At 40.4% G+C, this 14,321-nt stretch overlaps 1 protein-coding gene across 6 annotated transcripts in view; it reads left to right on the top strand.

Moving 5' to 3' along the window:
- CLASP1 (cytoplasmic linker associated protein 1) overlaps window positions 1-14,321 on the top strand; it is a 186,514-nt gene that overhangs the window by 98,668 nt on the left and 73,525 nt on the right. For all 6 annotated transcript variants that reach the window (XM_075512483.1, XM_075512487.1, XM_075512486.1 and 3 more), the window contains exons 18-20: window positions 664-713; window positions 1,899-2,069; window positions 11,848-11,955. In XM_075512483.1, coding sequence (XP_075368598.1) covers window positions 664-713; window positions 1,899-2,069; window positions 11,848-11,955 — 329 coding nt within the window. The remainder of the gene's footprint in view (window positions 1-663; window positions 714-1,898; window positions 2,070-11,847; window positions 11,956-14,321) is intronic.

Raw genomic sequence — 14,321 nt, 5'->3', positions numbered from 1 at the left:
CTCCAAAAATTTTTTTTTGTTTTAGCTAATGTTCTGTTAAAATAAAAAGCCAGCAAAACCTATTACTGGCTTAAAAAATCATTATCTTGACTCTAAATAATTTTCTAGGAAGCTTTTTGTGCTCAGCAGACACTGTTAGTCATTCCTTCCAGGTGTGCTTTAAACAATGCTTGGATTGAAATTCTGTGTTGAGCATTAATCCTAGAGGTGTAAGTCTGCCTCTTTCCATACAAGAGAAAAAAAAATGACTAAACTAAATTTGAGTTGTAACTGCAAAATCAATATGTAACTCTTCTGTTGAATGTATGTATTTTAGCTTCTCTTAGAGATGCAGTCAACTTAGGCTCCAAATGTCTGCAATTTAAGTGTTAGACCTATGAAAAATATCCATAACTTATTGGTGTAACTTTTTAAATCTACAAAAAGTGTTCTTAATCTGTTCTAGCTCAAATAATGTGCATACTAATTTTTTTCTTCGTGCTTTTGTAAAGAATTTCATGCTGATCCTGTATTTATTCTTAAACAATAAGCTTTGTTAGTGTATTCCTGTATATAAATAACTTCCTATTAACTCAATTGTGTACTGAAGGAACAGAGTAGCACTGTTACTGATGACTATGAAATACCAGTTTTGTTTTAATAAATATTTATATTAACTTCTAGCCGTCCATTGTCTGCCAAAAGAAGTCCTACTGGAAGTACTACATCCAGAGGTGAGAACAGGAGCTGAAAAATGCACTCAGGTGTTGCTGAGGAAGTGTGATGAGTTAGAGTGAGAATTTCAGACACTAATATGCAAAGAACAACTCTGATCACTGTTTACTGCTCCTTAAAATAGCAACTTATTGTGTAAAAATTTTTAATTAGTTTTGGGTTGTACACCACATTCTGTGCATCAACTGCTGATATAATTATGCTTTTGAAAGTTAGTAAATCTGTCATTGCTTGCACCTGAAGGGGAGGCTAAAAAGCCTTGAACATTGTAGCCAAGGTATGTTTAGCTGTGCAATAGCTGGAATAAACTACTGCTGATGCTAAGACATACAGCTACATAGTCTAATGGTACATTCAGCTTTACAATTTTCTGTCATTTACATTTTCTGTCACTTACTGGAGGCATTGTCTGCACACAAGTTCTAGAGTGTTAAATTCCATCTCATTGCTAATCTGTTTTTACTATTAGATGGAATATTTAAGTGCAGCTTTCCTGTCCGAAGTAAATGCACACAATAATCTAAATAGTAAATTTTAAAACAGAATATAACAGACAAAACTTTGTTGGTAGAAGAAGCTGCCTTCTACACCTGACCAAGATCGGGTTCTGGCTGGTTTGTATATACACTACACCCTACTGAGACCTTTGATTCAAGGAGATATTGGTGTGGAACCTACTTGATTGTGCACACAAATGCATGTTTGCTTGCAGCTGAATAGACAAGCTTCATGCTTAAGAGGGTAAGCGTCAACAAGTGATGGGAACAGCGGTCCTCATGAGAAGATGAGGTGTTGGAAAGAAAGTTAGTAGAACCTGGACTGAAGGACCTGCAGGTCTGTTTTGGCCAGCAACTCACAGGCTGGTGATGGGTACTGTGGTTGAACATTCCCATCTAGGTTCTGTTAGAAATTTCTTTATTACTGGCCTGGCAGCCTTTTTGATCGCAGCATTTAGGTTAGTGTCTGATAAAAGTTCTTAGAGGTAGCATCAGGTCAGCATTGAAGTATCTTTGCAGGCAGTGTGGGGAAGCCCACATTGTCCTGATAAAGCATTCTTAGTTGAGGTATTTCAGTGCCAGCACAAGTGTTAAAAATAGTACATTAAACTGCTTGTCAGGCTCTTTGAAGCACACAGCTCAAAAAATTAATCTTCTTTATTCTGGATCTCCCACTCCCATCTGCAGCATCTACAGTAAGTACAAAATCTGTGTCAACACCAGGATCTCTGCAGCGATCCCGCAGTGACGTCGATGTGAATGCAGCAGCTAGTGCCAAGTCAAAAGTGACGTCTTCTGGAGCATCCACCCCCTTCAGTTCTGCTGCAGCCTTGCCCCCAGGCTCATACGCATCACTAGGTAAATCTACATGTTCTTCTACTCTTGCAGTTAGCTTTCTTTACTAGCAGAAAGTGCCTCGCAGTTTTATTTGAATATTAAACTCTAAGTAGAAGAACGTATCACTGAGATAGTTACCAGCTCTCCAGGATCAGTGTGTGATCTCTTGCCCTTTGGGATTAAGGAAAAAATTTTCGACAGAACTGACTTGAAGCAACTTCTTAGGTTTTTCATTGTTTAATAGTCTGCATATCACTCTTCTTTCTGGGGAAAAGCAGATCTTATTCCAATTCTGGGACGTTGTTGAGGAAAATACTTAACTGCTTCTGACACTTCCCCCTGTCTCTTTCCCTTCTCTTCCTTCCCTCCTTTCCTGAAACTGGTTTTCCATTAATTGTTTTATGCTTTGAATAGTGCATCTTAGCTGAGTTTGATCGCTTTCTGTTTTACAAAAGGGAAAGATGTAGAAGCAAAGAGGAGAAGTCAGCTTTCCCATTTCACCACACAGGATATAAGTTTCTGTTCCTTATGCTGACTCTTTTTGGATTATAGCCACATCACATTTTTCTCTCACAGCATCGTATATCACTTGCAGGTGCCCCAGGGTTTCTTACAACAAAGTTTGCATTTGATCTTTCTCTCCTGGAGATGCCGTTGAAGGAGACATGGAGGAGGAAATGCAAGGTGGTGATTGACACCATATTTGCAGAGCTTCAACTCAGTTATGAGCAGAGCTGATCATCTGAGCTAGTTTCTCATTCTGCTGGTTTCGTGCTAATCTAATTCCAGACTTTTCGTCGATTTACCTTTACAAGAGGAAGAAAAATCAGAAATCGGTGATCTTGATTTAAGCTGTGTAGATTGTCTTCACTGAGTCAGTTGAAAATTTGCTTCTCTTTACTGTAAGGGAACTGGTCTTTAGTCTGATAAAATAGGCGTGGTGAATTATATAGGGGTGGTTTCTATAGATTCCTTTTGTAAACAGGTTTCTTTCACATCTGAAATATTTTACCTTGGCTTAAATGTATTGGTTGCATTTCGTTCAGAAGTTGAATTCTTATTCTGATTTAAATTGTTCATACTTGGTTCAAGATTTAGATACATCGCAGAGAAAACGTAACACAGAACGTGAAGCTGATCGCATAATAGCGTGCTTTCGAGCTTACAGATGCAACCATTTTTCAGTCGTGCTGCATACTGGCTTCAGTGGCAAAACTACTTTCGAACAATCTATGTCATGAGGAAGAACAGAAGGGGAGGGGGAAGTATGTACTAAAGTTGGCTCTGTCCTTGAAGCTGGGAGACTGAATGAGGTGTTAGTCTTGCTCTTAAAACAGACTGTAGGAGAAAAGCAGCAAATACTCTCTACGTGATGCAAACATGGCTGCTCCTAGAGGAGCCTGCTTCCTTTTGAGCTAGTAGGGATGTTTGTCACCTGCGCATTCCTATGAGAGAAATGGTGAGGCAAACAAAGAAAATGGAGTTTGGCAAAGGTTGGTTATTGCAGGAGGGAAAACCTGCAAGCGTGTTCTTCGGATACATCAAACTTTGATTTGCTGCTCAGTCAAACTTTTTTCATTTCTTTAATTGTGTTAATTTTTTGCATATTTCTGTAGCTAATATATAGCGCCCGCTCCTATTAATGTTACTAATTTTCCCTATTAACCCTTTCCTTATTTTTTTTAATTTGCCTAAAGATGGTACTACCACTAAAACTGAGGGTAAGCAGTCTCTCTGTGTAACTGAGGTGTGTCCACAGTCGTACCACCCTACCTGGTCTCTGTTCTCAAAGTGTTATCTGGTTCTCATCCATGTTCACTGGTGACCTGCATGAAGTGTTGCATGGTTGTCCTGCTCATTTTGATGCCATGGGGTATTCTTCACTTTCTCTTCAAGCTCCTCCCCACTAATAGGCACTAGTCTGCTTTTATGACTTGACTTCCTATCGCAGAGCTGTGTGTGGGTCTCTGTATTTAAAGCACTGCTTTTGGTTGAAGATGACCTGTGCACAGTTAAAAAAACAAAACCAAAAAACCCCCCAACAAACCAACACAGGGCTTGTGTTTTCTTGCTCCACGATGTGTAAAGGTCTGCTGTGTTTTTCCATCCAAAGCTCAGGTCGCAACTGCCAAATGCTTTCGGGAAGAGACTGGGCAGCGAGAGAATTGAATGGGATGATCACATGGCAGAAAAATGAGGACAGTAAACAATGATCTCTAGGGAAGGAATATTTAGTCAACCTCTTTAAACCTGAGCCCTCTATTTTTGTTGTTAACTGTCTGAGTGAGATGGCTTACATCTAAGACAGTTGGAGGAAAGGCTTTTTTTCAAGAACACTGAGCCTGCTAGTTTGGGAGGGCTCCCAGTCAGGTTCTCTGGCTCATTGTCAAAGCTTGTTCTTTATTTCTCTCAAGCAAAAAAGATCACTGGGAAAACACGTTTTCCTGAGGTTAGACAGGAGTTGAAAACAAGAATGCCTCCTACACATAATGAAGACACCACACCCCCATCAAACCCATTTTTTTCCTGATGCAAGTCTCTTTTCGAGGGATCTATTACTGTCTTGTGGGACTGTGCTTGTATCCTTGATGGCTGCTTGTATTTGGATGTGGTGTTCTCAGAAGTGCTACTGTGCCCTTGTGACGTGTGGTTTTTTTCCTTACTATTATTGATGCCTTGATTTATTATTTAGAGGGAAAGGTCCCTACTGTTTTCGGAACTGGCACTTAATCTTAGTGTTGTAAGATTAACTGGCTCTGCATCATGGGCAAGTGTTTGTACTTTGTGATCTGTTAGTGATAAGGAATATGAAGTTGGCCTGAACACCTGTATTTCTAAATCAATGGCAAATTACATGAAGGTTCCAGATGGTTGTAATCCTGAGCTGCTGGATTCATTGCTGACCCTTCTTTTTCTCTTCTTCCTTTTCCCCCAGTTCTCAAACTTTTCTATTTTTGGCCTAACTTTGAAACATTGAAAGTTTAATGTTAATTTATCAGATACCCTATGCAGGTCTCAGTCCTCTCCTAGACTGTAATAATATTTGTGGAGGCCTGTTCCAACAGCTGTCCTCTGGAATACCTTTATTTTTAGTTTAAATGCTTTATTCTCATCATGCAAAAGGGAGGGGTTTTTTGTTTGATTAGTTATTTGGGGTTTTTTGGTGGGGTTTTTTTTTTGGTGTTTTTTTTTTTTTTTTTCAATGCAGCTACATTGGGAGCAGATTGGATTTGGTAAAAATCTGTACTAGAAACCAGCAAGTCACTTGGGGAAGGATTGTGGGATTGAACTTTCAGAAATGGAGTTTGCCATCCCCCTCGTGTTAACTACCAGATCTTATCTCTTCCTTTTGCTGTAGGATTCTCTTTTTTTTGGGTGAGTGAGGATCAGGGAGGATTACAACAACAGCGCACACTACAGCCAGAGCACTTGAAGGATCAGTTTAATCACTCTTTGAAACTCTTCATCTTTATTTTCCCTTGTTGAGACAGTTAAGGGAAAACCAGCCTTAGTTCAGGATTTGGTCTGTCCTACAGATGAGGGCTGAGAGAGGTCTTCTGCCAACTCTCTGATCTTGCAGAGTTTGCCAGGAACTACAGGGAAGGCAAAACTTTATATTCTCGACATAAATGTAAAAATTAAGGAGGCAGGGGAAGAGAAAAACATCCCCTTGCTCTGGAAATATCCGTATGTGCAAGAGACACTCTTTGAACATAAAGCAGAAATTCCATCCACACCTGTGCCTCTGTTTTGAGGGTTTTTTGTGTGTGTGTGGTGGTTTGGGTTTTTTTTTTTTTGTTTGGGATTTTTTTTTTTTTTGCAGGTCACCAGTAAGTAATTTAAGAGCAAATCCCTGTGGGTTTTTTGTGTGGTTCAGCTTGACAGTAAATCTGCAGTCTGGTTCCCATCATGGCTTTCTGTAGCTACAGTGCAAAAGTTCTGCACCTTCCCCTCAGCCGGGAGCCAGCATTGTGTGAACTTGGCAGTTCCCATCTGCTTTGCCTTCAGTTCTCCTCAGTGTTTTGTTTTTGAGCCAGACATCTCAAAAGAGGAGCAAGATAGGGTGGGTTATGCCAGTGGCAAGAATACAAGTTAAGAGCCAAGTATCAGTCCTTTGGTTTTAAATAGTGTCATCCCAATTGACAAATTCTGTTGAAATGCACTTCCTTATGGAAAGGTAGTGTGAGTCTGTGTACCACTTAAATCTGTGCAGGTCTTCTGCTGTCTCTGTGCTGTGAGGCTGTGTCTTCATGCAGTGCCCAGTTATGCCTTGATTGCCCAGACCCTGCATGTATGGGTATCTCTTGAACTTCACTAGGAGCTTTGCAGGTAGAAAGCTTGTAAGATCTAAACCTTTATAGTATTGATCAGGACTTCACAGCTAGTGCTGTGCAAGTAGCAGTTGTGCCCTAAATCCATATCTGTTATACCTGATTAAAAGGAGACCTCAGAAAAGTTTCTGCTTGTCTTATCACGAAACGGCTTTTCAAGGAGTATTTTAAAAAGGTGCATAATGATGACTTTCAGTATAGAATAACAGTTCAGGGTGTTTCTGTTATCTGGCTGCCTTTTTCCAAAGTGAGCGTAAAGACAAGCCCTTCCGACAAGTCTTTCCCAAAAGGGGGAAGCATAAATGCTGGCCTGACCCGAAACTGGCAAGTTGAAAACAAAATCAGCGGTTTTCCAGAGTCAGTGGCACAATTTTTAATAGTTGTTGTTCACCAGAAAGGAAATAACATCTGTGTTTTCAGTTTTCAGATAGCAGACCATTCTTTTTGAGCCTAAGTTCAGCTGGATATCTTGAGCCTTACCAAAGGCTTTGGGAGTAACACAAGGTTTATGAAATCGTTATTGCTGTTTTCTTCTCTGCCTTAAAGCTCTTTCTTGACCTCAAGGACAAGGAATGATTGAAAAGTTTGACTGAACAGGGTATCTTAAATGGAAGTGCTCAGGTAGTAGGTTTCTTTGTTCTCTTGGTCCATCTGTTTGTGAGTGCTGACTTGATTTGCCTATGCTTGTTGGTGTAAGGCAAAGTGGTGCCACTATTGTTCCCTCAGCCCTCTGCTTTCGAGGGAGTTCTTGTGCAAAACCCAGAAGTATCATATGCGGATGGTTTCCAGTAAGGGTCGAGCAATTCTCAGGGGAAATTATGGTGCAGAATCAGGTCTTTATACTAGTATAATGTTGGGCATGTGCTAAATATGCATGGAAATCATACCATGCTCAATGTAAAAAGTTGTTTACAGATTTATATGTAAAGCATGTTTTTAATTGATGTGTGCATGTCTCCGATGTCCACATGTCGTTTAGCAGTGACACAGCTAGGGGGGTCTTAGGGGCTCTTTCAGGAATGTTTTTCTCCAAACGGGGGAAAAACCCAGTGCTGAGTAACCTAAATGCATTGACCTGATCCATGGAGAGACCGTTACCATCCCAGTGCTTCCATATATAACTTGTGTGGCTGTAGGTATCATTATTCGCAGCATGGAACTGATTAAAGTCACTTGTTGAACTGTTATAGACCATTTCTAGACTATTTGAAAGCCATTTTCTTCAGTGTAATATACAGGCTGGCTCTCACAAAGCCTATGTCTGTTCTGAGCACTGGGGATGGAGACGCTGCAGTATCCTCCCAGAGGAGCTCAGAATGATGCTGCCGGATAAAGCCTCTTGTAATGCAAAAACATTATCATAGAATCTTCTTTTTCTTGTTCCTTTTTTAAAAAAAAGAAAACAAAACAACTTTCCTAGCGTTTAGACATATGTTAGACATTTCAAGGTTGATTCTGATCCATTGATTGTTGTAAAAACTGACAGTAACTTTAAAACATAAAACCAAAACCCCTTCCCTTCCCCCCCCCCCCCCCCCCCCCGGTTTCTTAACACAAAGCATTTATATGGAGTCTTTCAAAATACTTTCTGTACCAACAGTAGTGTCACATGTCAAATTTAGATCAAGGGCTGTTTTATGGAAATACTTTTATGGTTTTTGGAAACTAGTTGGGGCGGTCTTTATCTGGTCCTTTGCTGTGCTGCTGTTGTCAGGATGCAGTAATTCTTTTAAGAGGAGCAGAAAAATAATGGTTATGAAATACGAATTGCTACATTTGCAGTTTGAGCTAGATATGGAAACAAACCCACTTGAAAGCAAAGAAGTTTTGGGAGGGGAGGTGTTTGCTTGAGTTTAACAACAACAACAAAATGTCTGAATAGCTTATTTGATGCCTTATTTACAGTCTTGCTTGAAATTATTTTTTCTGTCTGGGGTAGAATCGTAGGTATAAAGCCACACAAGTCCTGTATGCAAGTAGCTCTTGGATGAGAATGCAGACTCTTGTTTGCAGATGAAATCCTTAAGGGAATGTAGTAGAGATGTTTGTATTGTATAGATGAACTTGAATACATGCATGCTGTACTTGGTATAATATATATTTAAAACATTGAGATTTTCAAGCCAGACAAATACTGATTCATCTTACATTAATATAAAGCAAATAGGTTCTGGATATCATAAGACTAAGTTGAAAGTTGTGCATGTATGTGAATATCAGTTAACATATGAAACATCCCAGATCCCTCTCCCGGTTTTCTGTCTTACAGATTTGCCTAAAGCAATTTTGAGTTCCAACGGGTCTCTTTTTTTTTTTTTTTTTTTTTTTTTACAGCTAAAAACTGTACTTGGATAGGAAACTTAGAATCTTAACTTTTTTTTCTTGAAAGGTAGCTTTAAGTCGCTTATTTTGAACCATTTGTATGCTGCAAGTAAGATTAATGTATGAAAAAAATACATAGTTTTTAAAGTTCAGAAAATAAAACTTTGGAAAGTACATTAACAATTCATGCTTCAAAGAATACATATAACTGATACCAGATGGCACTTTTTCCTTGCAACTGTGTGAAGAATTTGACCTTGAATTTTAGAGGCATTTTTTTCCTTTCATGTTTTACTTTAGCACATGGACTTTAAAAAATAAAGTACTCCTAGGGTGAGCTGTTACTGTGCTATCGCAGTATTCCTACCGTTACATCATTTTTTGTGTCGTGAATTTCTGGCTTCTGCTATTCCTGTTAATCATTTGCACAATGCAAGTCCAGTGCAGTATTAGTTCAAATGCTTGTTAGCCTTTTTAGAAGGATGAGAAACCAGTATCAGTGTTGGGACTGTTCCTCCTCTGCAAGAGCAACTCTTCATCCCACATTGCTCTCTCTGACCCCCCGTTAGGCCAAAATCAGTGTGCAAATCTACCATCCAAAAGGAAGCAGAAATTTGTTCCTGGGCATTCATTCAGAAACTGCTAAAGTTGGTAGGAGCCTGTCCACTGACTCTCAGGGGTTTCAAAATAGGACTGAACTCTCTATTTCTAATCCTGCTGGTAATCACATGTTAATTAAGTTTGACCCTTTGGTTAATTTTTCTTTCTTAAAGCCCCAAAAATTAGTGTCAGAAGCTAATCTTGGTTTCTCTTTATGTATTATTTTAGGCTTTGTATTTCCTAAGGTGGGATAGTCACTTATTACGTATTGTCCCAGTTTTTGCCTTGTTCTTAGTCACCTGCTGATGATGAAGAAGAAGAAAAAAAAAGATTTTGTAGGTGCAGGAAGAACAGAAGATTTTGAGGATCTTGAGTGGCCTGTGCATAAGAGGAGAAGACATCAGTCCCTTCTTGCTCGTTCTTGGCCCATACACATCACTCAATGTGTTTTCCAATACTGTCTGTTACTGCGTGCGGTGTTGAATTTCAGCTTGAGTTACCCCCCAGGACATTCTGCAATGCCAAGACTTTTTGTTGGCGTTCTGGAAGGATGTAAGTTAACTCCATTACTGGTTCCTAAGACTGGTCAGGTTTAACTTCTTGTCTTACTGTTTTGTACTCCTGTTGCCACCAGTGTTGCCCTCCTGATGTGAGAAATGAAGGGAAGCCCTGAGGCTTCTGACAGGAGCTTGCGGTCCTTCTGCCTCCTTCGCCGCGCACGCCTGCTTTGAAGCCTGTGGTGGGGTTTGGGGTACGCACCTTGTGGCAAGTCACACAGTGGCTCTGCTCATCGGTGTGCCACTGCACATGTGCCAAACTTGCGAGGGATGGGAATGGGCCAGCAAAGAGCTACAGAGATGTCTCTGGGTTGTGTATCAGGCTGACCATTTGTAAGGGACAGATAATGTCCTAGAGCAGAGGAGATCTGCAGCCTTGCTGGTGGTAAGAAGACCTTAGCAGCCAGTTTCATGACTGGACCCATGTGGATGTGCTCAGAGCTTGTTTAGTTGAGCCGGTTAGTTAAAAAGTGGTTTGTTTATATTTTCCTGGTTTCATGCTAATGATTTCTTCTAGGTCTTGTCTACAAACAATTGTTTGAATGTAGATCTCTGTATCTTGCCTACTGAGCTATTTTAAAACTAGATGCTGGTGGAGAGGTCTGACATACAGCTGTCTTCTAGGCTTTTTCCCCTGCAAAGAAGTCTAGGCTTTCTTCTCAAAGTTAAACATCTCCTTGTCACTTTGTGTCTATCAGAAACTTGGAGACCCTGTTATGAATATTTTGTGAGCTCAGAGAAGAACAGAGCTCTCAATCCGTTCAGCCTGGGCTGCTTGCCATTGTCTTGTCCTGCATGTGTACCTTATGTGAAGTGATTTTTTTTTTTTTTTTTTTTTTTGGGTGGCAAAGTCTGTATCTCCTTGTTCATGTTTCTCTGTATGCTTATGGTGGAGACAAAGGGCAGGAGATCAATATCTATAACCCGTGGGTGCAGTTGTCTAGACTCTTCTCTTACCTGTTGTGGTTTTTTTTTCCTTTTATTATTGTGCCTGAAACTTGAAGTCATGTCCTCTGAATGCAGGATAGCACTGGCATTAGTCCTGAGAAACGGCTTCAGATTTGACTGAGAACTGAGTTGTTGAAAAGTGCTAATGGAGGCTTTCTTTGTGTTGCTCTTAATTATCATTTCTTTCCCATTAACTAGAGACAGATAATTGAAGCTTAGCACTGGAAAGAACATTCTGTAGGAAACAGCCCTGCCCCAGGATGGGGATGAACTGATGACCCTGTAAGCTTTTCTAGCTCAAATGTCTGTGGCTTTTTCATGAGGAAAGAACAGAAAAAGGACCAAGAACACTTTGAGACTTTATATCCATTCTCCGCTTAAATAAAGAGCAGACACAGAATCATTTTTCCACAACATTGATTGTGTTAAATGGGACTCTCCATTACAAGTAAAGTTACACTGATCTTGGGATAAATATGAGGGATCTGTAAACAGCAGGGAAAACTCAATGAGCCTGAAATAAAAGCATAATCAGCCTGCGTTGACAGACTCTCGCAGGAGTGCATGCCAGCCTGTGCATGTAGAGCAGGATATAAAGCACCAAACTGCTAATTGGAAATCCCAGTGATGGAATTTGCAGGGGCATCTGCCACACCTGTCTCTGAAAGAGTGATCGCCTTGTCAGAAAGTAATAATTTGATATTTGAAGCAGCATTTTGCAGACTGAAATTTTCGTTGTTGATCCTTTGTAAAGAAGCTACTATTGAACAGTAGAGAGGTAATATTTTTTAATTAAACTGGCTGATTGCATTAGAGAAAGCAAAGAAGTTTTCGGACTCATGGACCATGACTGTTTCCACTCCCTGCCCTGCATCTCAGCCAGTCTAATGAAAGATGTTGCCTGTCCCTGTAAAATTTTTCTTTTGTACTTTGGTTAATTGTGTGTATAGCAGCCCTGCAAGCATAGAACAGCATGTTAGACACTGCTGCTGCATTTAGAAGAAACCTGTTGACATTCTGATTGTCTTTGCATTCCTCCAGGTCGGATTCGTACAAGGAGACAGAGCTCTGGCAGTGCCACAAGCATCACCTCAACGCCTGCTGATACACGAGGCCGCAGCCGGGCTAAAGTAGTTTCCCAGTCCCAGCGTAAGAAGTGTTTTATTTCTGGGGGAGCAGAACAAATAGTTATTAATACATTTCTCTTGAATTGTAGTAGTATCAGTTGAGGATTGGGCTCAGTTCTGCTAATAAAGTTCGGACATGTAACAAAACGAATCCTTGCTCAGCCAGCATGTACTCTTGCTGACGAATAGGGCCCCAAATCTGAGTGCTTAGTTGCTGCCTCTTTTTAACCAGTTGTGCAGCAGCATTTCATATCGCTGTGATGTGTAGGGCTAAATAACTTGCACTGGGTCCCACTGAGATACCCTCTGTGTCTGTAGCTGACTGCTGTCTTGGGTTCTCGCCCTGCCAAGCTTCTCCTGCTTATGTGACTGTACTTCTGTATGTGTAACACGTGAGCTGCCTAAAGGTAATGGGATTTGGCATTAATTAAAAATAGGACATTACCTATTGCTTGTAGGTATGGGGGAGATGGTTCTGCTCTCTGATTCACACGACACATCTGTGCTCTCTGGCAAGGCGTGGTTTTCCCCTAGCAGCCATACGCACGGTGCTGCTGCATATTTGTCATGGGTATCTAAGGAGAATTGTGTCACTCAAACTTTAAAAGGAACTGGGGGGAGGGAGAAAGCCACTCATGTTCTGAGGACCTTCAAGCTTGTGGGTAAGAGGAGACGGGGTTTGCTGAAAGACCTGTTTGTTCTGAGGACTTGTCTTGCTTTGTACCCCTATTTAAAAGCCCTTCTCTGTTCATGTTCTCATTGCTTTGCTCTGTCATGCTGGACGGATGGGGAAGCAGTTTATAGCATTGTGTTAGGCTGGGAGAGCTGAAGAGAGAAGTATTATATCCAGGATGGGGCCAAATGGAAATCTTTACATTGAGGTCATGAAGGAGCTTGGGCTTTGGTATGCTGATATAAATTGATTTCTTCAGTTTTGAACCTAAAACCGATCCAAAGCCAGAAATGACCTTTTTTCCTAAACTTAGTTTGGTGAAAAATGATCAGACCAGATGAGACAAGTCTCAGAAGTATTTAAAGAATAATTGAGTATCCGAAGGTTTCAGAGATTATGGGCTTAATTTTTTATAGAATGTCTTATGAAGCTTTAGGATGGTCACATCTGAATCTGCTCCCTTGGTCCAGTTTGCTGAATCCTGATTCCAGCCTAGCCCAACCAGATGCGATATTTATCCTTAAGCCAAACATTGCATGAAATAACTTAATTAATTCAAATATAATACGGTTACAGGACCAAATTCTCCACACCCACACAGTGGATAACCCTGTTGCAATTTTGCAGACCAGGCTGGGGTGTAATTTAGAGTGCAATTTGGGTCTCAGAGTGTTGGTTGACATTTAGCTAAGAAGCTGATCAACCTTGGGAAACTGTTAGTCGCACCTGCGCATTAACCCACTGCATTCTGCAGAGGCTTTAGGAGTGACATGTTTGTGAATAAATCTGTCTGTATTGTGTATAGCATAAACTGCATGCTGAATGCTGTATTGTCTTGCTGTCTTTTAATCCACTTTTTGCCTGTCCTTTGGTCTGCCTTCATAATCAAGGATCCAGATCAGCTAATCCTGCTGGTGGTAAGAAACGTTTTCCCTTTCTTGCTTTCTTACATTATTTCCTTCACATTTAACTGCTAAGCTTTTAGCTTCCCTCACTCTCTCCTAACTATGAGACTTAAAAAGCATTTTCTTAAAGTCATAAATCCAAACGTGTACAGCAAGTGATTTTGCTTCCTCATGGTAATCAAACATGGTAAGCGTACATTCTGTGTATTGAAGCTGGCTAATTGCTGCAGCTTAAACCCTGGGTGCTGAATTCTTCTTCCAGTTACTTCAGTGCAACCCTGCTGACATCAGTGAGATTGCAGCAGTGTAACTGAGAGGAGTAGTGGCTTTCGGGGTGTGGATGCTCTGTGAGAGACTGGCATCTGTCACAAGTATTCTCACTTTTCAGGGAGGGGGGAGCCAGCACTACATACAGTATTGGAGTATATGATTTGATTGCTTTAGAATAATTTTGGCCAAGACATTGCAGGGGCCAAGTAAGTTAAAATAATACATGTGTCATGGTGTTGTCCATCAGATTAATAGAATTGCATATCTTCTTAAATTAAGACTGAAGACCAGTCTTTAACTCCTGCTAGTTGTAATAGTATCTGGAACTGAAATTTTTGTGAGATGTGTAGATACTTTTCAGAAAGAAACCGACATGAATATTGATTCAGAGTGCAAGCTTGCCCAAGTATGTTCTTGTAACCTTTTCAAATATAGTTTTCCTGGCTGCTTTAGCAAACAAATAGAATGCCAGGAATGGTAATATCAGCAGCAAATTTTCAGTTACTTTTATATACCTGAAGAAGCAAAAAAGAGTCTTGA

The sequence above is a fragment of the Mycteria americana genome, chromosome 9 (assembly GCF_035582795.1).
Source record: "Mycteria americana isolate JAX WOST 10 ecotype Jacksonville Zoo and Gardens chromosome 9, USCA_MyAme_1.0, whole genome shotgun sequence".
NCBI lineage: Eukaryota > Metazoa > Chordata > Aves > Ciconiiformes > Ciconiidae > Mycteria > Mycteria americana.
The sequence above is the reverse complement of the archived record's forward strand: the minus strand, read 5'-3'. Positions and strand labels throughout refer to the sequence as shown.